The 27,555-nt window shown below is 45.4% G+C and overlaps 2 protein-coding genes across 2 annotated transcripts; both read right to left on the reverse strand.

Annotated features, from left to right (window-relative positions):
• Positions 1–1,418: 1,418 nt before the first annotated feature.
• ltc4s (leukotriene C4 synthase) lies at positions 1,419–5,225 on the reverse strand (the record flags this gene model as incomplete). The annotated part of the gene is made up of 5 exons (XM_079228558.1): positions 1,419–1,572; positions 1,713–1,794; positions 1,868–1,938; positions 4,734–4,833; positions 5,165–5,225. 5 exons carry the CDS (start codon positions 5,223–5,225, stop codon positions 1,419–1,421), a joined length of 468 nt encoding a protein of 155 aa, XP_079084684.1.
• A 4,709-nt stretch (positions 5,226–9,934) lies between these two features.
• On the reverse strand, positions 9,935–27,250 carry maml1 (mastermind-like transcriptional coactivator 1; the record flags this gene model as incomplete). Its single annotated transcript, XM_079228965.1, has 5 exons — positions 9,935–10,986; positions 11,150–11,279; positions 12,892–13,155; positions 18,499–19,860; positions 26,882–27,250. 5 exons carry the CDS (start codon positions 27,248–27,250, stop codon positions 9,935–9,937), a joined length of 3,177 nt encoding a protein of 1,058 aa, XP_079085091.1.
• Between the last annotated feature and the right edge of the window lie 305 nt (positions 27,251–27,555).

A 27,555-nucleotide genomic window follows, 5' to 3' on the forward strand; every position in this document is an offset into this window, starting at 1 on the left:
CATAACTCCACGTGTGTGTGATGTCATGACGTCATGTGTGTGATGTCATGATGTCATGTGTGTGGTGTCATGACGTCATGTGTGTGATGTCTTGACGTCATGTGTGTGATGTCATGACGTCATGTGTGTGATGTCATGATGTCATGTGTGTGATGTCATGATGTCATGTGTGTGATGTCATGATGTCATGTGTGTGATGTCATGACGTCACGTGTGTGATGTCATGACGTCATGTGTGTGATGTCATGATGTCATGTGTGTGATGTCATGACGTCATGTGTGTGATGTCATGATGTCATGTGTGTGATGTCATGACGTCACGTGTGTGATGTCATGACGTCATGTGTGTGATGTCATGTGTGTGATGTCATGACGTCATGTGTGTGATGTCATGACGTCATGTGTGTGATGTCATGACGTCACGAAGAGCGAAGCAGCTGCTGTTTGTTGGATGGAAAAGTTATTCTGAAAGAAACAACTGCTGCTGTCGAGTACACACTAAAAATACACACACATACACATTCCACATATGAACTGATGGGTGTGTGTGTGTGTGTGTGTGTGTGTGTGTGTGTGTGTGTGTGTGTGTGTGTGTGTGTGTGTGTGTGTGTGTACTGTAGATCTTAATATAAACTCACCGAGCAGGTCTTTAAATAGACTTCAGTTCATTGTGTGGGTGTCCAAACACACCAACTATTTACCCACAATCCTCCTCTGACAGTGAGAGTTTCCTGTCAACTCAAAGTAAAAAGTACTTGTTTTGTGGTAAATCCACCACTGTATACCTGTGGTTCCCAGCATGAGGGTCGGGCCCCTCCAAAGGGCCCCCAGGTGAATCTCAGGGGTCGTGAGATGATTGTTGTTTGTTTTTTGTCTCGTACGTTGTACTTTCTGTGAAATATTGGAGCATTACCTTAATCATTCATCAGTTTATATTTTGTTTTTATTGTCTGAATCTGTAAATTATTAAATTATTATGTTTTCTTCTGTGAAGTAACTGAAGTCATCAGATAAATGTAGTGCAGTAAAAAGTACAACGTTTCCCTCTCCCTCTGAAAGAAGTAAAAGTATCATCGGCAGTTTTTTATGTGATGTTCTGCTGCCACCATGTGGTGAAAGCTGATACTTATTAATTACTATTAATGAAGGACAAAATAAATAAATATATATATATATATATATATATATATATATATATATATATATATATATATATATATAATAGTAAAACTGATATGTTTAGTCACATGATGAGACAAGCAACTTTATTTGAGGAATTTAATAAACAAACCAAACTTTCTGCAGAAAAAAGGCATTTATCACAATTATTGTGGATTAAAAACATAATAACTGTGAAGGGTTTTGATATTTTATTATCCCAAAAGGTTCCATGTGGAGTCCCGTGACCTTTGACCCCTTCATACCAGGCCGAGGGCCGAGCTGAGGGCCGAGCTGAGCTCCGGCAGCAGATCCACCTGCAGGTAAACTCTGCAGAACGAGAGGAACACGCCGAGAACTGAGAACCCGACCAGAACCCACAGAACCTGAGCGCTGAAATACAGAGGAGCCAACCTGGGGGGAATCAGTCAGTCAATCAATCAATCAATCAGTCAGTCAATCAATCAATCAGTCAACTGTGTGTAATAATAAAATAACATGATAATTAGTGAACTAGTATTGAGATGATTTTAATAACAGTAAATGAACGTTACCGTCGCTGAGCCGCCTGAGAGTATCCATGGAAGTAGCGCAGGCGTCCGTATAAATACAGCAAACCGCAGACGGAAGACAAACCTGAAACACAACATTTAGCTGAAGTCCAAACTGAGACGGATTCAGGTGTTGTTGTTGTTTTGTGTCGGCTCACCTTGACTGAAGAAGACTCCGGATGTCCACAGGACAGCGATGAAGATCGGAAAATACTCTGAACAGTTGGCCCTGAGTGAAGAAGTGAGGAAGGGGGTGACTCCTCTGGCTGTATAGAAGTCTATGCTTCATGTGTTAAAGCTGCATTCAATTCAGTTTATTTTATGTAGCCCAACATCACAAATACAAGTTTGCCTCGGAGGGCTTTACAATCTGTACACATGACATCCCTGTCCCGGGACCTCACATCGGATCAGGAAAAACTGCCCCAATAAAGATAGTAAAAACCCTTTCACAGGGAAAAAAGGGGAAGAAACCTGAGGGAGAGCAACAGAGGAGGATCCCTCTCCCCGGATGGACAGAAGCAATAGATGTCATGTGACCAGAATGAATAACGTAACGTAGTTACAGCACATTCAATGAATGTGACAGAAATTATTCAGGGGGAGGGCCGGGGTCCTCCCCCTGGTTCCAGGCAGCCACGAATCCATGGAAAAAGAAAGTAGAGTTAGTAATATGCATTGAAGAGACAATCATTTATCCAGAAGGAGAGAAAGAAGAGGTGAAGAGGAGAGGAGGAGCGAAAGAGGAATAGAAGGAGAGGAGGAGCTCAGTGTATCCTAAGATGTCCCTCAGCAGTCTAGGCCTATAGCAGCATATCTAGGGGCTGGACCAGGGCAAACCTGAGCCAGCCCTAACTATAAGCCTGAAACAGCCCTAAGTATAAGCCTGAAACAGCCCTAAGTATAAGCCTGAAACAGCCCTAAGTATAAGCCTGAAACAGCCCTAACTATAAGCCTGAAACAGCCCTAACTATAAACCTGAAACAGCCCTAACTATAAGCCTGAAACAGCCCTAAGTATAAGCCTGAAACAGCCCTAAGTATAAGCCTGAAACAGCCCTAACTATAAGCCTGAAACAGCCCTAAGTATAAGCCTGAAACAGCCCTAACTATAAGCCTGAAACAGCCCTAAGTATAAGCCTGAAACAGCCCTAAGTATAAGCGCTATCAAAGAGGAAAGTCTTAAGTCTACTCTTAAATGAGGTGACTGCCTGACCCCCGGATAGAAAGTGGAAGCTGATTCCACAGAAGAGGAGCCCGATAACTGAAAGCTCTAGCCCCCAACCTACTTTTTAACACTCTGGGAACCACAAGTAACCCTGCATTCAGTGAGCGTAATGCTCTCGTGGGGTAATATGGCACTAAAAGGTCCTTAAGATATGATGGTGCATCACCAGTTAAGGCTTTGTAGGTAAGGAGAAGGATTTTAAATATGATTCTCGATCTTACAGGAAGCCAGTGGAGAACAGCTAGTACAGGAGTAATGTGATCTCTCTTCCGCGTCCTCGTTAGTACACGAGCTGCAGCATTCTGGATCAGTTGGAGAGATCCAAGGGATTTACCGGAGCAGCCTGATAATACGGAGTTACAGTAATCCAGTCTTGAGGTAACAAATGTGTGGATCAATGTTTCTGCATCGCGTGGAGACAGGATGTGCCGGATCTTTGAGATGTTCCGTAGGTGAAAAAAGATGGTCCTTGAGATCTGTTTCACATGGGAGCCAAAGGACAGGTCCTGGTCAAAAATAACTCAGAGATTCCTTACGGTGGTGGTAGATGCCAGAGCGATGCCATCCAGAGAAACCATATCATCAGATACTTGATTTCTGAGGTGTTCTGGTCCGAGTAGAATAACTTCAGTCTTGTCCGAGTTCAGCAGCAGGAAGTTGCAGGTCATCCAGGTTTTGATGTCTTTAAGACACGCTTGAAGTTTGGCGACCTGGTGGGTTTCATCTGGCTTGATCGACAGATATAGTTGAGTATCATCGGCATAACAGTGAAAGTTTATGGAGTGAGAGAGAGAGTCCTCCCCCTGGCCCTGCTGATGCAACCATGGCCCTGCTGATGCAACTGGCCTGGAGGCGGTCCTGCCAGCTGCCATGGCCCTGCTTTCTCCTCCCACTGCCCCTGAGAGTAAGTATATGCTTCATGTGTTAAAGCTACATTCTCTCTACTGACCACCAGGGGGCGACTCCTCTGGTTGTATAGAAGTCTATGTTTCATGTGTTAAAGCTACATTCTTTCTACTGACCACCAGGGGGCGACTCCTCTGGTTGTATAGAAGTCTATGTTTCATGTGTTAAAGCTACATTCTTTCTACTGACCACCAGGGGGCGACTCCTCTGGTTGTATAGAAGTCTATGTTTCATGTGTTAAAGCTACATTCTTTCTACTGACCACCAGGGGGCGACTCCTCTGGTTGTATAGAAGTCGAGGTGATTGACAGGTCGACACCAGAGACGTATACGGCGTCTCTACGTCGCTCCTTAGTCCATATATGGTCACTTCCTGTTCACTGGTTGCAAAAACCAAGATGGGGACGACTAACATGCCAAACTCGAGGCTTCAAAATGTCCGTTCAAAAACTAAAAGGCGACGCCCCAGTGAATATGTCTACTTTCTACTTTCTCTGTGAATACGTCTATTTCTCTGTATTCTACTTACGTAGACTTTTGAGGTACTTGTACTTTACTAGATGAGTATTTCCATGTTCTACTTATATTGTATTTATTAACTAATGGTGACTTCTTTAAATGTTATTTTGAATTAATTATTTTCTTATTTATTTATTTTTTAGGTTGTTATCTAAAGTTTCTCTGACTGATTTTCATCAAACTTATTTTGTATAAAGTAAATAAACAAACGTTTGAGAGTTTTAACTGACGATCTGTAGCATGAACCCGTCAGCAGGAGGAACTTCTAGGTCAAACATTATTATGGTATTATTACACATGCTACGTTCTCTGGGTTTAACATGTACCTGAACTAAATAAATAAATCAGCTGCAGACGTTACAGACGACTCACTGAGCTCTGAAGATCCTCTCAAATTCCGGCGGTCCGGCGGTGGCGGGCGGAGACACCGAATACTTCCTCCTGGCGTAGATCACCTGCAGGGAGAAATACGCTGCACACACACACACACACACACACACACACACACACACACATATGTAAATCACATTTGATGTTTTTCTGTACGACATGTTGCTGATTAACTACAAAAGAAACAAATCAGCTGTCTGTAAAGATCAAAGTCCACCTGCTGTTTGTAGTAAATGTAAAGCTGATTTATAAAAAACTCATCACTCACAATAAAACATGAAAGCAGAGACAAGCTGGAGGCAGACGAGTTAAAGAAGTGTCAATCAAGAGGAACACAAATGATGAAACTAATGATTGAAGTAAGTGGGCATCATATGGACAACCGGGCTCATATTTCCCAGCATGCCTCTTACCTTGCTGCAGGACGGCCAGCACGGTCACAGCGGCGAGAACGACCACGACCTCCTCCTCCATCTCTGCAGAGAGTCTGACCGGCACCAACAGACAGGTAGAGAGAGCACCTGAGAGGGGGCGGGGCAAAGGCTGCCTGTCCCTGTAAACAGGTAACAGGTAACCAGGTGAACCTGCTGACAGTTTAAACAGGTAACAGGTAACCAGGTGAACCTGCTGACAGTTTAAACAGGTAACAGGAAACCAGGTGAACCTGCTGACAGTTTAAACAGGTAACAGGTAACTGTGGTGGAAAGAGGGAGGGGGGCAACCATTTCAAAGAATACTTGTTGATGTATAAAACTCATGTGAACTATTTTTTCCGGGTCAGACCTCCGAACCATTTGTGGGGAAGAGCTCTGCCCATTCAATTGCATTATTTCCAAGTTTCTGTTTAATAAATACTTAACGACATTTAAGTGTTTCACATCGCATCTGTTTTCCACTGAAGGAGATTGACAAGTTCAATTCCCATTACAGATAGCTGGTTAACTTAATGAGTGACCTGTTGGTAGTTAACCAGGTTAATGAGAGACCTGTTGGTAGTTAACCAGGTTAATGAGTGACCTGTTGGTAGTTAACAAGGTTAATGAGTGACCTGTTGGTAGTTAACCAGGTTCATGAGTGACCTGTTGGTAGTTAAAGGTTAATGAGTGACCTGTTGGTAGTTAACCAGGTTCATGAGTGACCTGTTGGTAATTAACCAGGTTAATGAGTGACCTGTTGGTAGTTAACCAGGTTAATGAGTAACCTGTTGGTTTAAACAGTTAGTCTTTTACAGCTATAAGCCATAGCGCTCTCAGTAGGATGTAACCCTATCACCCAGTATGAATAGTTAATTACATCCTCTGTAATTCATTATTACCTATTTTATACTCACATTTTAAACACACTGCACGTCTTCAGGCTTCTTACCTTCAGGTCCTCTGGCAGCGTCGGTCGTCCCCTCATGGTCACACTTATTCAGGACGGGAAGAAGCTTTACATCCTAAAGAGTCTAGTTGTTTGGTTCCAGCTTACTAAATGTAAGACTGTTTTTATTCCAGTTGTATACTTAATGAGTGACCTGTTGATAGTTAACCAAGTTAATGAGTGACCTGCTGGTCGTTAACCAGGTTAATGAGTGACCTGTTGATAGTTAACCAAGTTAATGAGTGACCTGCTGGTCGTTAACCAGGTTAATGAGTGACCTGCTGGTAGTTAATCAGGTTAATGAGTGACCTGCTGGTAGTGAACAAGGTTAATAAGTGACCTGTAGGTAGTTAACCAGGTTAATGAGTGAACTGCTGGTAGTTAACAAGGTTAATAAGTGACCTGCAGGTAGTTAACCAGGTTAATGAGTGAACTGCTGGTAGTTAACCAGGTTAATGAGTGACCTGCTGGTCGTTAACCAGGTTAATAAGTGACCTGCTGGTAGCTAACCAGGTTAATAAGTGACCTGCTGGTAGTTAACCAGGTTAATAAGTGACCTGCTGGTCGTTAACCAGGTTAATAAGTGACCTGCTGGTCGTTAACCAGGTTAATAAGTGACCTGCAGGTAGTTAACCAGGTTAATGAGTGACCTGCTGGTAGTTAACTAGGTTAATGAGTGACCTGCTGGTAGTTAACCAGGTTAATGAGTGACCTGTTGATAGTTAACTAGGTTAATGAGTGACCTGCTGGTAGTTAACCAGGTTAAACAGTTAACTATTGAATATTTAACTTGGTACTGATGCTCTTGTAACCTACAGAAGATAATTCAACATAAAAGTTAACCAAGTACATTAACTAAAGTACTGTACTCTAGTACAATTTTGACATACTAGTACTTTACTCAAGTATTTCAATGGGCCATTCTGCATTATGAGTACTTTCACTTTATTTGCTGATAATACTTCGGTACTTTGACTTGAGTTCAGGACGTTTACTTGTGAAGGAGCGGAACGACGACCTAAACTCAATAAATGACTACTACTAATAATAATAATAATAATGACCCCTGAACGCAAAGAAAGAGACGGACAACAAACGTGTTTCTAAAGAACTATATTTACATAATACTCTTGTTTTACAGAGAACCATATCAAAAGTATAAAATACTTACAAAAACGCTGCAATATATAAAAATAACATCTATCTTCTCCAGATCATTAGGAAAGGCATACATACAAAAAATATATTTATAGACATTTACACAGTTGAACCCAGAGAACCCCGGGAGGCCGAGCGACGCCGGAAGCAGAAGATTTCGGCGGGAGATCAATCGATCGAAACCGACAACGACGCCACAAATAAAATACACAACGCGATCTCTTTGAAGAATTCAAAAACAGTACAGTAGATAGAACGACCGGGGCACAGTTCCACCTTAAGGAACAGATGGGCCCGGTCACAGATCCGCCTTAAAAAAAAAGAAAATGTTTAAAAGACCCGACGGCGGAAACCGAGGAACCGAACGATCGCGTTAAAGTCCTCGTCCGCCGTCGGACGCTTTAAAGTCTCGTTTACCCGCCTCGTGTCAGGAAACACACGGGCGCCATTTTGAAAACGCTGAAAAGGAAGAAAATTCATCAATTTTCAAGCAGAAGCATTTTTTTCTTCATTGATCCACTCTGGGAATACTTTTCATATTTGGTAAATAAACAAATTGATTTATTTTCTTTCTTTCAGCACCACAAGGAGAACAGCATGTTTCACACAGAACCATCATTTGGGCTCCGGGACGCAGAACCACACAACTTGAAATGTGGAGGAAACACCTGGAGACGTCAGACGGGACCAGGTGTGTTTGAGTTTAATGCTTCATTCGTTTCTTCAGTCACACAGTTTCATAAAGTCTCTGGTCGCCTGCAGCTCTTTCCTTTACAAACTAAAGTTTAAAGCCAGAACGTTTTCCGTCCGCTGAAGAGGAAGTGGAGCGCCGACAGAAAGCGTCTGAGTTTCATGTCGGGTTCCTTTTTGCCGTTTTTAGTCACACGCTCTTAAACTTCAGTGAATTACAAAAGGAACACATTCATGTTTTTGCATGTTTTACTGCGACTTCTTTATTTTCGGGCGCACGCAAAGAAATGTCTCCGTTCGATTTGTCGAAGAAATATAAAGAAATCCGCCGATTCATAAATAATAAACTCACGAAACACTTTGCCTAAACAAAACCGGCTGTCCATATTTAAATAACCGCGTCTGTTTACACATATCTCCCTACAGTATGGAAATTTACTTCAGCTCAGACGTGCTCAGTTATCACGTCTGTCTTTTTATCCCATCACAGTAGCATCTCGTGGTAAATTAATGCTGCAGTGAAATAAAAACTAAAGGCAAACATGAGCCGATGGATTTGTGATGTGACGATTACATTTGAACACATCACGGCGGCGCTGTAATTCATCTTCACCCAATACTCGTTTACTGAAAAGAGCCTGAACGCATCGTAACGCGATCTCCTTTTAGCATTAGCTCCTTTATTTAGCCGAGTAGCTAACGGCTAACAGTAACTAGCTCTAGTGACGTTAAAAGAACGTTTTCCGAAGCGAGGCGGTCGCAGTAAGAAGTATTTGTGTAGTGGACGCTAGTAAAACACGTAAAAACACCGGATGGTCCCTTTAGAAGTACTCACGACATGTTTAATATGCGCTTAATGTTTTTTTAAAGTGATTTCATTTCATCTCCGCTGAAAAACAAAAACGTTTCCAAGGATTTCTAAAGCCTGTAGGGCCTGTAGCCTGTAGGGGGCGCTGTGGGCCTGTAGGGGGCGCTGTGGGCCTGTAGGGGGCGCTGTGGGCCTGTAGGGGGCGCTGTGGGCCTGTAGGCGGCGCTGTGGGCCTGTAGGCGGCGCTGTGGGCCTGTAGGCGGCGCTGTGGGGTCCAGTATTTCGGTAGCGTCAGTAGTCTCAACACGACGTCCGTCTACAGATTCTCACGCGAGGCGGAAACGAAAATTTAAAGTGAAACTTCGAGACCAAAGAAACCGTTTTCATAACCGACAGTTCTGTTTATTATCCTTCTAATCTGGGGTCGCTTTCTGGAATTTATGCTCAATTTTTGGTTGTTTTTTTTAAATACATTTTTTTCTGGATTTTTTTTTTTTTATACATAAATTGTTTTTTAAAGTCACCAGAATACAACTTTCCAACAGCTTCTCCAATGAAAATAACCCCAAAAATATAGTAATTTATATCACGATATAGAATTACATATATAAAGTTCAACGAGGGAGAACGCCGTTCACAGACGACCTCTGACCCCTGAGCGTGACCTCGACAGACGGACTTCCTGTTCAGCGGATCGACTTTTAGATTCACCAGAAGACCCTGAAGAGTCAGAAAGGTCTCCGGCGGTTCCGTTCGTCGACGTGTGCAAGTCTGCAAAGAGCAATTCATCGTGAAATTGTCATATTTTTTAGTGAAGCTTGGTGCCGCTGAAACACAGCAGCTATAAACCTCACTGCTGTGGAACTAAACTGTCCTTTAACCAACCAATATATATATAGATATGTATATATATATATATATATATATATATATTTGTGATAAATTCAGGACAAACCGACAGCGACAGCATTCATTGCTTCACCTGCCAGCCAGGTGTGTTAATATATTTATATTTTCTCAGCCGGGCGACTAACGCGGACGCGCCGACCTCCCGTCTGGATCTTTTATTTCAAAAACATCGTTGAAATCTTTCTCCCCAGAGCGTCCTCGGGGCCTCGGGCTCCGGTCTCAGCAGGTCCAGGTGCAGACAGGTGCATTGTGGGACTTAGTGGTGGCCGGCCAGCAGCTCGTCCAGGTCGGCCATCCACTCCTGGGTGCTCTGGCCCTTCAGCAGCGAGTCCACCAGCTCGCTCTCGCCGGCGAAGCTCCCCGACGCCACGTTGTAGCCGAAGGACACCTGCTGAGTCTGCTGCTGGCCGGCGGTCCGGCTCACCTGGTAGCCCTGGTTGCACTGCAGCGCCTGGCGGCCGCCGGGCCCGAACACCGCCAGGTCGGGCAGCACGGCCTGGTTCTGATTGGCCTGCTGCTGAGTCTGCTGCTGGGCGGCCATCGGCGGGCCGAGGCTCTGCGGGTTGGGCGGCGCCCGCTGCTGGGCGGCCGCCATGTTGGTCTGCATCATCTGGTGCTGCGCGGCGGCGTTCAGGACTCCCATCGGACGCCCGCCGACGCCACCGGGGTTGTTGGTGCCAAATGGCGCGGCGCCGGGCGCCATCTTGGGAAGCCGAGCCTGCTGCTGCTGCTGCTGCATGCGGAAGGCGTTGGGCAGCGCGTTGCTGAAGGCGTTGGGCGGCAGGCCGGCGTTGCTGGACGGCGGCTGGTTGGCTAGCTGCTGCTGCCGCCAGGCGGCGGCGCTCTGGGCGCCCTGCATGCCGCCGCCGCCGCCGGGCATGCTGGGAGCCATGCTGTTCTGCATGGAGACCGGCATGCGGGCGGCGGCGGCGGCCAGCTGCTGCTGCTGCTTCAACATGGCGGCGTTGGGCTGCGACTTCAGGTGCTGCTGAGCCAGGAGGTTCTGCCGGTAGGCGGCGCTCATGGCGCCCAGAGGCTGCCGCTGCAGGCCGGGCTGCTGGGGCGGGTGAGACGGGTGGTTGGGGTGAGACGGGTGGAGGTTCATGTTGTTGTAGAGCACCTGTTGCACGTCCACGCCGGCCACGCCCCCTCCGCAGGACGACAGGCCGAGGTCGCCCTGGCTCCCGGTCGGGGGTGGAGCTACGCCGCCCGTCATTCCCATCATGCCTTGGTTCTGGGGGAACATGCGCTGGGAGCCGGGGGCGGGGCCTCCCATGGAGCCGACGCCGCCTATTGGCTGAGAGGAAGCTGTGGAGGAGGAAGAGAAGAGTTAGTCAACAGTCAAAAAGATATTTATTTATGTGAAGCAACTTTATTATTTTCGTTCGTGATGAATCTGCTAATTATTTGTTTCGTATTAAAAATAATTCCATCATAGTTTATACACACACACACACACACACACACACACCTGTAAACTGGTTGCCTGGCGGCTGAGGGAAAGGGCTCTGATTGGCCGGCTGCCCCGGCTGGTCCTGGTACTGGGGGGGCGGTCGGGTCAGGTGTCTCTGCAGCTGCTGGTCCTGCTGCCGCTGCTTCTCCTGAGGAGGAAGAGGCGTGATCATTACATCGTCTCCTGAGAGAACCCTAAAGAACCTTAGAGAACCTCAACATGGCGCCTCAGCCGTCTCCTACAAACAAACGGCTCCCTCTAGTGTTTGAAGCGAGTGTCTGCAGGTAAAGGTTCTCCCTGTTGAGAGGACACCTGGATGAAGAACTCATGGGATTCATCCTGCAGGTAAACTGACTTTAAACTTCTTCATGTGATAAATAAAGTTACCAAGAAAAAACATCACGCTAAATATGATAAATAATGATGTCATCTGTTAATGTGAACATTTACAGGTGAATTAACACATTTCTACTGGTTCAATATTTTATTTGTATAACTTAATAGGAATCTGATATAGTAGTGATGCATATGTATTTATTTTTATTAAATTATTTATCTTGTTTTTTATTATTATTGAAGTTGGAATTTAATTTGGATGACTACTTCCCGTCGCAGAGCCTCGTCTACTTCCCGTCGCCTCGTCTACTTCCCGTCGCCTCGTCTACTTCCCGTCGCCCCGTCTACTTCCCGTCGCCCCGTCTACTTCCCGTCGCCCCGTCTACTTCCCGTCGCCTCGTCTACTTCCCGTCGCCTCGTCTACTTCCCGTCGCCTCGTCTACTTCCCGTCGCCCCGTCTACTTCCCGTCGCCTCGTCTACTTCCCGTCGCCTCGTCTACTTCCCGTCGCCCCGTCTACTTCCCGTCGCCCCGTCTACTTCCCGTCGCCTCGTCTACTTCCCGTCGCCTCGTCTACTTCCCGTCGCCTCGTCTACTTCCCGTCGCAGTACACCCGTCTACTTCCCGTCGCCTCATCTACTTCCCGTTGCCTCGTCTACTTCCCGTCGCCTCGTCTACTTCCCGTCGCCTCGTCTACTTCCCGTCGCCTCGTCTACTTCCTGTCGCAGACCCCCGTCTACTTCCCGTCGCCCCGTCTACTTCCTGTCGCAGACCCCCGTCTACTTCCCGTCGCCCCGTCTACTTCCTGTCGCAGACCCCCGTCTACTTCCCGTCGCCCCGTCTACTTCCTGTCGCAGACCCCCGTCTACTTCCCGTCGCCCCGTCTACTTCCTGTCGCAGACCCCCGTCTACTTCCCGTCGCCTCGTCTACTTCCCGTCGCAGACCCCCGTCTACTTCCCGTCGCCTCGTCTACTTCCCGTCGCCTCGTCTACTTCCCGTCGCCTCGTCTACTTCCCGTCGCCCCGTCTACTTCCCGTCGCCCCGTCTACTTCCCGTCGCCTCGTCTACTTCCCGTCGCCCCGTCTACTTCCCGTCGCCCCGTCTACTTCCCGTCGCCCCGTCTACTTCCCGTCGCCTCGTCTACTTCCCGTCGCCCCGTCTACTTCCCGTCGCCTCGTCTACTTCCCGTCGCCTCGTCTACTTCCTGACGCAGACCCCCGTCTACTTCCCGTCGCCTCGTCTACTTCCCGTCGCAGACCCCCGTCTACTTCCCGTCGCCCCGTCTACTTCCCGTCGCCCCGTCTACTTCCCGTCGCCCCGTCTACTTCCCGTCGCCCCGTCTACTTCCCGTCGCCCCGTCTACTTCCCGTCGCCCCGTCTACTTCCCGTCGCAGACCCCCATCTACTTCCTGTCACATGCTCACCTGCTCCGCCATCAGCTGCTGTCTCTGCATGTACTGCTGCTTCTGCTGCTCCAGGATCTGCTGTTGGTGTTGTTGTTGTTGTTGTTGTTGTTGTTGTTTCAGCGCCGCGGCCACCGCCGCCTGGCTGCTCAGGTACGCTGCGTTGCCGTGGTTAGCCGCCATGGCGTTGGCCCCCGGCTGGGCCGTCATGGCGTTGCTTCCGGGCGCCGGCGCCATGGCGCTGGCGGGGCCCGGGCCGTGTGGAGGAGCCGGGTAGTTCTGGTCCTGGTAGAGAAACACATTATTAATAGTTATTATTTGTTTATTTAACTTTATTCCCCACAAAAATAAAGTCCATCTATTGCATTACTCAAATATTTAAATTGTATTTGTTTTCATTGCACACACACACACAAAAAAAAAAAAAAAAAAAAAAAAAAAATCACCTGCAAACATTAAACTGTTTTTTAAAAAGTGTAAAATTATATTTTAGCAGCAATTTATGAATCAATGTAAAAAGTCACACAGTAAGAGATTAAACACGAGGCGCCGTAGTGCTAACATATGAATAAATAAAGTAAATTTAAAAAACAATTTAAACTTGGAATAAAGTCCCGTTGGTATTCGTTTATCTTTTACGCTCCGATTCTATTGTTGTTTATTTCATTCATTTTAATTACCTGCACTTTAGTTTGAGATAAATGATAAATACATAATAAATAAAGTACTTTGCATCTTTAGTTATTATGTATTTATCATTTATCTCAAACTAAAGTACTTTGTATCTTTACTCTGCTGCAGATAAACTTTATTCTTGTTATTAATCATTCAGTCACATACATTCTCAATATTAAAGAAAAACTAATCAGTTTACAAAAGTACATTTCTTAACATTTAGAGGTATAACCCACCAATATGTATGTCTTTATTGATCAAATACTTAAATGATTACTTGATATCAATTACTGATTAGCTGTTCATGTTAAAAAAAACAAAAGCTCTAAAGTGTGAAGCTTCTTTACAGCCAATAAGAAAACCCTTTCACAATAAAATACAACATGCTGATGATTTAGTTAAACATTTAAAGTAATATAAAATAAAAAATAAACTTCTGAAATAAGTACTCAAATATGTTTTACTATATAAAAATGACAAGTAAAATAACTAAAGTATTATCAGCAAAATGTATTCAAAGTATCAAAAGGTACAAGTACGTGTTGTGTGTATTGTCATGTGTATTTTTACTGAATAATAATAATTTATTTATTATACTTTATAAACCATCAGGCAGTTTGTGAAGCTCACCAAGAGATCAATAAAGTTATTTTTAACCATGACATCAGAATTAATTAGTTTAATTATTAAATAGCTGTAGTTTAAAATATAATAGAGCGCAGTAAAAACTACAATCTCTCTCAGAACTGTAGGAGGAGTAGAAGTATACAGGAGCACAGCAGGGATACACTCAAGTAGAGGTACTTGTACAGCACAATAGTTTGTACAAGTATCGCGTAGAAGTTTTTAAGTTAACTTCAGCAGGAACAGAGCGTCCCGACTGGAGAAAATACAACCAGCAGCACCAGCTATATTTAAATACAGAGAATATGAAAGGCTGCTTTGTCACGGACCCCTGTGAGCCTTAGCAACCAGCTGCGCCACACACACACACACACACACACACACACACACACACACCAGAGCGCGGGCCCCAGACCGGTCTGAAGCAGCTGAACAAAAGGCCTCCCTGCTGCAGACCGACTTCACCTCCACTCAAACTGCTCTGCGTCTTCTCTGCACCTGTTGGGACTGAAACCAGTACAACTGGCCGCCGGCCAGTACGACGTGACGTCCATGATGCTGCTCAGCTTACAGAGACCTGCACAGCTGCAGCCATGTTTATTAAAATCAACTGCCACCGAGAGGGAATATAATGACTGAAGAGCGCTCCAGTCCACCAGGGGGCGATGACGCAACATGGACGCTGGTTGGTCAACTGAAGTCTACGCTTCATGTTAAAGTTGCATTCTCTCTCCTGACCACCAGGGGGAGACTCCTCTGGTTGTATAGAAGTATATATAAATGACTACTTGTCTCGATGTATTCCCTCAGTAAACATTGTGAACATGAGTTTGTCTCAATCTCTAGTTTCAAGTCTTCTTCAATACGATAATACAATAATGGTCATTTAGAGTCAAAAATTAAGTCATGTGACCTCGTGGAGCTCCTCTATAAGATGAAGTCATGTGACCCGGTGGAGCTCCTCTATAACATGAGGTCATGTGACCTGGTGGAGCTCCTCTATAAGATGAAGTCATGTGACCTGGTGGAGCTCCTCTATAACATGAGGTCATGTGACCTGGTGGAGCTCCTCTATAAGATGAAGTCATGTGACCTGTTGGAGCTCCTCTATAACATGAGGTCATGTGACCTGGTGGAGCTCCTCTATAACATGAGGTCATGTGACCTGGTGGAGCTCCTCTATAACATGAGGTCATGTGACCTGGTGGAGCTCCTCTATAACATGAGGTCATGTGACCTGGTGGAGTTCCTCTATAACATGAGGTCATGTGACCTGGTGGAGCTCCTCTATAACATGAGGTCATGTGACCTGGTGGAGCTCTACAGACTAACACAGTGGTTGCTGACCTTGCCGTCTTCACTAGCAGCTGTTGTGTAGTTAAATTCTGCATTTTATACAACTCTCCTCCTGCCAACATGGAGGAAGCGGCTTGAGGCTTTAAGGACTTTCCTTTTCTCATCAATGCTCGTTTTGTTCTGCACCACTATTGTGACGTTCACAAAGAAACCGTAGAGGAACAAAAGCATAAATCCTCTACAGAACGTCAGGACTTCAGACACCACAGAGCTACGAGACACGCGTGTGTGTGTGTCTGTCTGTATATGTATGTGTGTGTGTTTATGGGTCTGTATATGTAATTGTGTGTGTTTATGCATGTATGTGTGTGTGTGCGTGTTTATTTGTATGTGCGTGTCTGTATGTATGCATGTGTCTATGTGTGTGTGTCTGTGCGTACGTCTGTGTGTGCGTGCGTGTGTGTGTGTGTGTGTGCGTGTGATGAAGCAACACCTGCAGTCTTTTATCTCCGTCTGAAAAACAAACGCTAGCAGGACGACGTCGTCAATCTTGCGTCTCTCGCTCCAACGCGTTGCAGTTAAACACTGAAGAAAGCCAGTTCTCCCAGTCTGACCAGCAGTCAACAACAGACTGGAGCCAGTAAAGAACCTCACACACTGACAGAGTGGTCCCCCCACACACACACACACACTGAATCCACTGACTTTAAGGAAACGCTAAACGTCTTTCTTCTTTCTTGTGGGCCTCAGAGAGTTTGTAAAGCCGTCGCTGTCGGAGCTAAACAGCCAACAGGACTCTGCTGCAGCAACAGAGCCTCATTGTTCACACTCCCATCATGCATCAGTCCACCACAGCTGCGTGGGAGTGTGGCACTGGGTTCATTGGTTAGATATCTTCCAAGTCCACTGTGGAGCTCACAGTTGATATTAACCCTCTGGACCCCGACCACCAAAACTACAGTTTATTCTAGTGAGAACCAGCATTATCGACAGATTTAAAAAAAAAAAAAAAATATATATATATATATATATATATATATATATATATATATATATATATATATATATATATATATATATATATATATATATATATATATATATATATAAATAACCACGGTCCTTGAACACACCATGTGTGATGAACGCTTCAGTCAGAGAATGCAGCGGAAACTGAGTTTAAAATGGTGGCATTTTATTCTCAATGTCTCATTTAAAATAAACGGTTTACTTTAACCAGATTTAACTTTACATTCTGAGCTCCTCAGAGAAACAATGAAGTCCAGATGGAGTCACCCGAGACCAGTCATGTGACCATAAATCAGAATCTTCACCTGAACAGAGAGGCTGTGAACATGGAAATAGTTTAATTATGTATAGAACAAGAAGCCTCCATTTCTTTTCTAACATTGATAACACTTGGAAACATGTCGTCTATTTAGATTCATTGTTTGCCAATTTTTGTAAAATAAAATCAAAGAAATTAAACTTGCGTTTCTTTCTTTTGTCATTGTAACCGTTACTCTGCACTAAAGTCGTGTTCTAGATCTCTCATCATGGTTCTGTTTCCAGAGACGAGCAGAACTTATTGAGACCGGAGCAAAAAACAACAACAAGAAAACGCCCCGAAACGGCTGTGTGTTCACGGGGATCTGGTTCTATGGAGGAAGAATTTAGTAAAAAAAACTGAGAGAAACCGTCTGCAGAACGTATTCAGATTTGGGGAATGAAGCGGTATGAAGGTCTTTGTGTATGAAGGTCTTGTGTGCGAGTGTGCGAGTGTGTGTGTGTGTGTGTGTGTGTGTGTGTGTGTGCGGCAGTCCAGGAATGTGCTGCCGGCCGGGTTATGAAAGCAGAACAGAAACACTCTGATCAAACTGCAGCGTCTGAAGGTTAAATCCAAAACTCTCGACCTTCAGAGTCTCAGTCGGACTCTCGTTATTTGACCAGAAAACGAGAGAAATGTTTAACATGTCATGAACTTTTATCATTGTGCTCGACGTCATGATTATTATCACGATTATTTAACCAACGCTGGCACTTTAAATTCACAGGATACGGCGTTCTCGTCAACGCTTAAAAAAAAGTGAACCGTAAATTCATCATATTTTATCAAAGATAACCTCCAGGTTAAATACCATGAATTATTAAATAACCTAATAAATTCAATAACTTTAGAGTCTGGTACTAAATCTACCGGTGACGACCTAAACAGTTAATCTTTAGGTTATATTTTTTAAGTCAAAATAAAGTTATCTGGAGCTGAAACGATGAGAACAGGAAGATGACCGCTTGAAAACAAACTATTTTGATAATCGATTAATCGTAATTTCTCATGCAGAAAATGTTGTTTTCAGCCTCTCAAATATCGGAATTTCCTGCTTTTCTCCGTCTTACGTCACATTAAACGGATTATCTTTCCGTTTTGAACAAAAACAAGACTTTTTTTTTTTTTACGATTTTCTGACACCAGTTCCACCCTAGGGTCCCCTTAGTAGAACCCTAGGGTCCCCTTAGTAGAACCCTAGGGTCCCCTTAGTAGAACCCTAGGGTCACGATATGAAGACCAGACCCGATTGTCCTTGATCTCTAACAAATCCGCAACTTCTTGCCTTTAAAAAACACTATGTTTAAACTTATTTTCAGCATAAATATCAAAAGTAAAGAGTCCCAAAAGTGACTTGATTGCTCCCAGAGTTGTTTTATAAATTGTATTGTTCGGTGCCTTCCCATCATCCCCCAGAGTAATACTGCACATCTTTAGAAAGATTACGACCTAAAGCATCTAAATCCGCAATAATAATCACAATAAACACAAGCATTGTTAGGAAGCATAACATGTCTTTGATTGAAATTAAATGAATTAAATCGGAACTGTGGATGAGGAGATAGCACAGTTTTAGTTTTGAAAAAACACAACTCTCATTTTCGGGAGAAAAGAAAAAAGGGCCGCCGTGTTTATAAGATGAAACGATGAAATCGATGAATCTATAAAATGATCTGCGATCGCCGCTGAACCCGAGCGTCTCTTACCTGCGAGTGCGGTATGTGCTGGCGGAAGTTCATGCTGTTCTTCTGCTTGATCTGCTGCTGCTGCCGGAGCAGCGTCAGCAGCGCCGCCTTGTTCTGGCTCTGGGTGTTGGGGAGACGTGGGGGCCCGGGCCCCGCCTCAAAGTGCGACAGAGGTTTGGTGTTGTTGTAGTTCAGCATGGCGGCCGTGGCCTGGGTCCCCGGCGCGGGCGGGTGGCCGAGAGGCGGCCCCGACGCCGGGTGACCCATCATGCCGGGGTGCCCAGCGGGTATGTAGCCGCCGGGCCCCGCCTTGGGGGGGCCTTTGTTGGGCGGACCGGGCATCAGCAGCTGCTTCTGGGCGTTGGGGTTGAAGTCTTGCGAGTACAGGGAGGGGCTTGTGGGCTTGTCCATGCCGAACGCGGCCCCTAGCGGGCTCTGGGATGCGTTGGCCATCTGGGGCCAAGGCGGTGGGTGGGCGTGGGGCCCCTGGCTGTGGAACTTGGCCCCCGGCTGCTGGGGCTGCTTGTGCTGCATCTGGCCGTGCAGGTGCTGCTGGGCTCTCTGCTGCTGGGCGGCCAGCTGCTGGAGCTGCTGGGCCGGGGACAGGTCTTTGGGAACCGGGGGCCCCGGAGGGTGAAGCTGCCTCGGAGGAGGAGGAGCCGGCTGCTGGGACGGGGGCAGAGCCGGGGACGAGGCGGAGGTGGACGAGGCGACGGGGGAGCTGGTGGGCCGAGGCGGCGGGGGCCCGGACGAGGAGGACCGGACGTGCGGGGAGCCGGTGCGAGAGTCCTGCTCGAAGGCCACGGAGGACGGGGAGAACTCCGTCTTGACGTTGACCAGATCTGGAGGAAGCAGACCCTGGGACGACCCGGGGCCACCGCCACCACCGGCTCCTCCTCCTCCCGTCCCAGCGCCACCGGGAGCCGGCGCCAGAGAGTCCTTGCGGTCCTCCTCGAAGCCGTCGTTGAGAATGTCCTGGATGTCCTCGTAGGCCACGGAGCAGTTCAGCTCCTCCATGAGCTCGGTCCACTCCTGCTCGTTGAGGTTGAGGTCGGGGAACAGGCTGTTGTTGCCTCCTCCTCCTCCCGCCGGCGGCATGATGGGCAGGATGTCGTCGGGCTCCTGCTTCATCTCCTTGCGGCGGAAGTCCGAACACGGCTCCCTGCCGACGCCGTCCGCCGGCTCTCCGCTCGGCCCGTGGGTCCCGTTGGAGTTCAGGGAGTCGCTGATGCCGAGCTTGGAGTCCAGCGGGGAGCCATTGGCCCGGCCGTTGTCCAGGCAGGCCTTCTTGTTGGGGGGGAAGCCGTCGCCGAACCCGTTCACCTGGTCTCGGCCCAGCGGAGAACCCGCGCTCTCCAACTTCCTCTTCACAGTCTCCTGCAGCTGGAGACACAAACACAAACAAGAATGAGTAACGGTTTATCTTCCACTGTGGCATGAAGAGGTTCAACCCTTATCTTCCACTGTGGCATGAAGAGGTTCAACCCACCGAAGCGTCTTTGAGCAACTCACTGAATCCTTGACCAACTAGTCCAAATGTTTCAATTTATCAAAACATGATTTAAACTTCTCCGACACATTTTGATGCAAACGTTTCTTCTGCTAAAATCACCTTTTCCAACTTCTTCTCTCATCCTTTTTCTGTATGTGAATCTTTATTGTTTAACAATATGTATTTTTTCTAAATTGCATTGTTTTTTTGACTCTTTTAATTGTTAATCAGTTTGCTGATTGTTTGTTTATCAGGATTCAACAGTCCAAAACCCAAAAAGAAATTCTGTTTATAATTAAACAGAGAAACAGTAGCTCCTCACAAGGCCTCAGACGGCCTTTTGTAATGTATTTATGCATTTCATTGCATCGTAACGTTGCACTCTGTTGTTTGCTGTTGCATTTTAAACACTAGAAAAGATTTTGGAAATATAGATTCCAGTATTTTCCCCAAAAAGAGTAAATCTAGACATCTGCATCATGAAATGAAGTTCTTTGGGAGTTCTGAGTAATAAAGCCAGCTGTGGTTGTATCAGGGTTCATACACATTCTGAAGAATGGGTTTCCATGACTTTAAACTAAATTTCCATGAGCAAACATTTAGTGAAATCTGGGTGTTGTTAATGCGTGCTAATTATTGGATGCCTGGTGTCGCCTCCAGAAGAACTCAGTTCAACAACTTCTCTCGTTCTCTATATTTATTTATTAAATGATCACAAGCAAAGTACTCAGCGCTGCAATTGCAAAAGCAGTGAGTGGTCCAGCAACACGCAGGTTGGGTCCAGAACCACTGCCCCCCAAACGGAAGTGGGGCCTTTCATACACAGGTTATCGTCACAGGTTGGTCTCGCCTCGTCCTCACATCTGATTGGCTCTATCCTGTCAAGAGGAGGAGAATCCCGTGTTCTCATCTTTTCTCACCAGACTGGACCACAACGACCCGTCTGCTTCACTAATGTCAACATACTGATAAACAGTTCTGAGTGTTGAAGTGCGCAGGCGTGTGACTGACTTCCCTTGAGAACTGGACCTTTCATAGACACAACCAACTCCAGCTGCATAGCTGTGTTATACTGACCTCGCTGACCTGAACTTTAATAGGCATGAAGAGTAATGGAGAATATCTGCAGAATATAAGGATTTATATTATCAGTGTAAACAGTAAAAAGTGAGTAAATGTAGTATTTAAACTAACAATGAGAATACAAAGCATACAGTAAACCTTAAGTGACACAAATGAATGAGACAATAGTTTGACTAAAAGAATAAACATTTATATAGATGCCTGTATGTATGCCTGCTTATATTTTGAGTCTTTCTTTTAAAAGCATAGTCATTATTTCAAACTCAGCGTAAATTAACCTCATGAACAAATGAATATAACACATTTACATGACTTTCCAAAGGACTTTTCCAGGCCTGGAAATAACCATTTTAAAAAGCCATGACTTTTCCAGGTTTTCCATGCGCTGTTTTCCTGCTGCAGGGAGAGTTTCCAGCTGTGGGTGGCGCTGCAGCAGAACGTTGGGAGTTAAAAGGCTTCCGCGCTGCAGCCCATAATAGAAGCGGCCGCAGGCGGGTTTATATAACGCAGATAACAAAGAGCCTCCTCACAGCAGTCAGCAGATCAGATCTGTTCACTCTGCAGGCGGTGCGACGACACCGGATCTGATGGCGGCATTCACAGCGGCCTCCGCATCAGCTGACCCTCATGCCGCCGCCGGCTGCGTTTACGGTCGCTGAATATTCCGGCGTTTGCCCTCAAAGAACTCCTGAGACGTCAACATGGCCGATGAAAAGGAACATTGACGTTTACGTGCAGCCGCTCACTCTGGTTCACGTAACCGCCGGCTTGAGCTCCTGCCTTTCATGCCTTCAACCACCTTCGTGAAAAAGGTCGTAATATTGTCAAATTGTGAATAATAGTAGTGTATAAGAGTATTAGTGAGCGAGTAACCGTGGTAATCAACTAGATAACAGAAGAGACCTACTGCAATATGCAGCATTGTATTTCATATACGTCCAGACAGTTAGAATCATCAGATGTTCGTCTTTCCAACAGTCCTTGAAAGCATCACGTGTGAAAAACGCATCGGTCAGAAAATGCTGAGCTTAAAATTGTGATATTCCAGCAAAAACATTTTATCCTACACGTCTCTTTTAAAATGCAGCCCAGATAATCTGTTTACTTTCACCAGATTCGGTATAAAAAACATAAAATGCTGAGTACTTCAGTGAAACTATGACGTCATGATGGATTCACCTGAGCCCAAAGGTCATGTGACCACAACCAGAGAAACTTTGACTGAACTTCAGGAAGTGGAGAGGAGAGAGAAGAGGAAAGAGAGGAGGAGGGAGAGGAAGGAGAGAAGAGAGGAGGAGAGAGAGGAGAGAAGACAGAAGAGAGAAGAGAGAGAGGAGAGATGAGAGAGAGAAGAGAGAAGAGAGGGAGGAGAGAGAAGAGAGGAGAGAGGAGAGAGGAGAGAAGAGAGGGAGGAGAGAGAAGAGAGGGAGGAGAGAGAAGAGAGAGAAGAGAGGGAGGAGAGAGAAGAGAGAGAAGAGAGGGAGGAGAGAGAAGAGAGAGAAGAGAGAAGGAGAGGAGAGGAGAAGGGAAGAGAGGAGGGAAGAGAGGAGAGGAGGGAAGAGAGGAGGGAAGAGAGGAAGGAAGAGAGGAAGGAAGAGAGGAAGGAAGAGAGGAGGGAGGCGAGGAACGAGGGAGACTGGAATACTGGTCTGACTCCTTGTTACCATGGTTACATAACTGTTTTTAGGGGGACAAAAGACCTCCTGCTGCCTCTACTGAGGGGAGGAGGTCATAAAGCCCTGAGCAGTGCATTCTGGGTATACTAGTCTAACTACTGATACTAGACTACTATCTAATGATACTATAACTAACTAACTACTGATACTACAACAAATGATACTAACTACTGCTGCTCTCAGAGCGCGAGTTGAGGGCAACACAAAGAGATCCCATCTTCAGAGTGCTGCGTTGTCCAGAAGACCCTGAAGCAGCCGGCTGCATATTTACCGTCACAGTGAAATAAACAAAAGGTTTCCAAATATCTTCGGCGTGACTCATGATCAAAGTTTCGTCTCTCGCTTCGCCACAAGAATCCCAAATATCCAGCGTGTTTACGTCAGCTGATCAAACTTCGACTGCATTCTTTCAGAAGCAATATTTTGTTTCTGGCGATGGAATCCTGGTTGTATATTTATATCGTCTGCATTTATTTCACTCTGACTGTGTGTTTCTTCTGTGTGCTTGTAAACAAAAACAAACAAACATTAAACTGACTGTTTAAGAAGCTTTTTGTGGGGTCCAAAACAAAATATGTTCATTCTAATGTTGTATAATTATAGATTTATTGTTTAATGTTGTGCAATCTTATATTCACCGTCACTACGTATTGTCGTTAGTGAAGTTAAAATATCTCGCCTCTGTTCAAATCTTTGTCTTAAATGTTTATTTACGTTTTGCATTTGTGTAAAATGTGAATATGCGCCAATATATTGTGAGTCACTGATATGGATTACAATACATGTAAATCACCATATAATTATCTGTAAAAACAGTGAGATTTTCAGCCAAATTAATTTAGATTCATAAATATATTGATTCATCTATAAACGTACTCAATTACTACTAATATTACCATTGAGATGTTACCTTTGAACTAATATTGACATGTGTATACTCTCATGTTACATTACCAACACTAAATATTTGTACTTTAAAACGTATATAAAAAAGACGAGTACATATAAACGTCTCTGAGCTCTTTGTCAGCCGAGCGTTCGTAACGTGTTGTGAAAACATTTAGTGTTGACGTCGGCTAGTGAGTGACATCACCACGAGGGGAGCCAATCACAGCTCAGCGGAGGCGACAGGGAGCAGAGAGAGGCGTTTCCTGACGGCCGTGTTCGTATTCAGGACACACACACACACACACACACGCACACACACACACACACACACAGTGATGAGTCAGCGTGAGGGGGCGGTGGGGGGTTTCTGTTCAGACTGAGTCACTCCTCAGCGTTCAGAGCAAATTCTGTGTAACTCTGAACCAGATACAGAAGGTGGAGTACTCCTGATATCAGAGGATTTTAATACTACACGATACATGCAGTACAAGTACACACAGAGGGTCAAACCAACATGCCGTCTTTCGATACACACGGTTTCTCCGTCATCATACTGCGGTTGTTTTAAAGCGTTGTAAAATGTGTAAAATGGACACGACTCATAACTAATTAATCAAAACGATTACAAAAACGTATATAGGAAAGTAACCGGCTGTTTGGTCTCAGGACCTCAGTGACCATTAGAACATCTTAAAAAGAACCACAATCGTCACTACAAAGGAACCTTTAAATCATCCTCGCTAGACTTTAGAACCCCATAAAGGATCTCTAGAACTCATCACTGACCACTAGAACCTTTGAAAGAAGCCTTAAAAACTCCTCAGTGACCATATATTCTCTTAAGGACCCAAAAACCTCCTCAATAGGTCTAGAACCTTCAGTGGTCACCAGAACCATCAAAAAAGACCCCAATTCACCTCTCATATCTATTTTAATTGCATGTGAAAACATCTGGATTTATTCTAGTTCATCACCAGAACTACATTTTACTAGATTACACGTGAATGCATCATGAGAACGTTATCATTTACCTTCAGCCAGTACTCTTTCACTGAGCAGAGCCTGAACGCATCATAATGTAACTGAAGTGAACTCCGCTGGTTCTCCGTTAGCGGTGCTGCTAACGTTACTAGCTCTCCTCCTGATTGGTTGTTTACACACATGATCAGAGATCTGAGGAACATCCATGAAGTCCTGGTCACGTGTTCTACTTGAATCGATACTGGAGGAGGAAACGTTATTTACTCTGATGGTTGACAAAGCCAGGAGCAGGAATAAGAGACGAAGAGATTGCTGTCAGATGGACTTTGGACTCTTCTCTGCTCCTGTTTTCCAACACCTGATATTTCCTGAACTGTTGTGCTCGTTTATAAACAGAACAGGAACAACGGACCGCCTTAAAGGAGAATTACGGCCGACTCAAAGCGCTTTGACGGCACGCTTCTGGTTCTGCATCGTCCACGACATCCACACTCGCTCCGCTAGTCGACACTGAACGTTTGAAGTGTATCCACAGATCAATATCGACATTCAGTTTCATGCAAATCAGCGTCGAGTGAGCTCAACTAGCATTCACTGCTTTTCAGGGGAAATACTAGAAATTAAGATAATTTTTTGTTTACTTCACTGAATGTTCTGTACTGAATGTTCTGGATAAATAAACGTACCGCTCACCCGCCTGAGTCAGACAAACCAAAAACAAACCCAACTGAGAACCGCTCCAGTCTCTTAAAGCCAACATTTACACACTTTCATTAATACATTCACCCGACATATGTATATATAAATAAATAACTATATGTTAATATGGTGCCATACTACAATGTTTTGCCACAAACATGTATCAATAAGTATATACATATCAATAACTAGGATTCAGTTGTTGTCCGCTGTGAGCAGCTTTATCTCATCAATATATTTGCAGCTATTTATTCTATAAATTGTTTTTAATAAGCTGGAGAATCTGCCACCTGTTTCTTATACAATAAGTTTAACGATCCATTCCTTTCTTGTAAATCAGCTAGTTCAGTAAATGTTTCAGCGCCACCCAAAACATTTTTTTGTAAATGAAATAATCCTGAAACAAATAAGGAAAGAGGTCAAAGGTCAGAGCCGGTTGGGCACTAAAGCAGCTGAACAGATCCAGTTTGTGTCTGTTGGAAATGCTGAGGTCACGTGACCAGAGACAAAGACAGCGATCAATCAGAGTGATTGGATCTGATTAACAAACACACGGGCTGATCCGATCTCTGAGACACTGAGGATCAATAACACCAGTTCCAGAGGAGACGAGCAACTGGTTTCAAGCCAGTTCTGAGGGGAAGAAACTCTTAAACCAGCGAGCAGTCTGGGCTTCACTAATCAGACATTGACATTTAATCACCAATCAAGCTGAAAATTTACTTTGATTACCGTCTCTGAATGAATCGCAACAAAGCTGGGGGTCGAATGTAATAAATGAAAGATACATCTCTATTATACAGACACATACAAGTTAAGTAATAATAGTATATCACAGCACGGGACTGTTTGTAAACACAAGTTTAAGATTTTGTTCCAGTAAAAACAACGTGACTAAATAAAACCAGATTAAAATCCTGATTATCATGATATTAGTTTAGTCAATAATGCAGAATAATGAAGAAGTCAACTGGTGGAGAGTATTCGTACTTCAGAAGATTCCTTTAAATGTTTTAGTCCACGTCTCCAGGTGCAGCTCGTCTGATTAATATATATCATAATAAAACAGTTTCAGAGGCGAGTTACTAGCTTGTGCTGCTGTTGTAATGTTGAGTTTCTAATGTTTAGTAGTGTAAAAGGTGTGTATCTGTACAGCGTTACCACACAGTCATCTGTGACATTAATATCACGAGAGACACGTTGTGATCGTTGTATTGGTCAGAAAGAAATCTGTAAATACCAAACATCTGATTTAAACTGAGCCGCTCTGATTGCCTCCACAGCTGCTCTGGTGTATTAAAGCACCACCAGCCCCCGTGTGTGTGTGTGTGAGAGTATGTGTGTGTGAGAGAGTGTGTATGTGCGTGTCTCTGTATGTGTGTGTGTGTGTGTGTGTGTGTGTGTCTGTGAGAGAGTGTGTGTGTCGGTGTGAATGTATGTGTGTGTGTCTGTGAGCGTCTCTGTATGTTGGTCCCTGTGTGTGTGTGTGTGTGTGTGTGTCTCTCTCTGTATGTCTGTGAGAGAGTGTGCATGTATATGTGTGTGAGAGTGTGTGTCGGTCTGTGTGTGTCCGGTGCTCCCTCACCGCTATCAGGGTGCTGTTCCGGCTCTGCTCCGCCGCCGTCCCTCCGCTCTCTCCGAGCTCCACACCGCCGCCGCCGCCTCCTCCTCCACTACCACCTCCTCCACCGCCTCCTCCACCTCCCGGAGCTCTCGACCCGGCCTGGTCCCCTCCGGCCTGCGGCTGCCGGTGCTTGCTGGAGCGCTTGGCCTTGGCCTGCAGGCAGCGCTGGTGCAGAGCGAAGGTCTGCTGCCGCTCCAGCTCCAGCCGCTCCAGCGTCGCGCTCTCGTAGCGGCTCTCGCAGCTGTTGTGATGCTGCCGGAAGAGCTCGATCCTCCGGCGGAGCCTCTCCATCACCGCGCTGTGTCGCGGTGTAACAAAATCCGCCATCATCAATATAAAAGACTTTGTTTGTAGTTTTTTAAAAAGAAGAAGAAAAAAAAAGAATCCCCGGCTCAGGTTTCGTCCATAAAACCGCTGAATCGGGCTCTTTTGCTTCCCACCCTGGGCGTCTCTAGACCCCCCCTCTGCTCTACAAAGACTCCCGTTCTGGCTCCATGGAGGCGACCTTTGTCTCGCTAATGGCCTTCAGTCACACCGCCGAACCACGAACATCAACGGGGTTTATGCGCGACACCATCACGCCTCCTGATGTTCCTCAATATCTACTAATTGTACACTAGTATAGTATAAATGCG

Source organism: Taurulus bubalis, assembly GCF_910589615.1.
Source record: "Taurulus bubalis genome assembly, chromosome: 13".
Lineage (NCBI taxonomy): Eukaryota > Metazoa > Chordata > Actinopteri > Perciformes > Cottidae > Taurulus > Taurulus bubalis.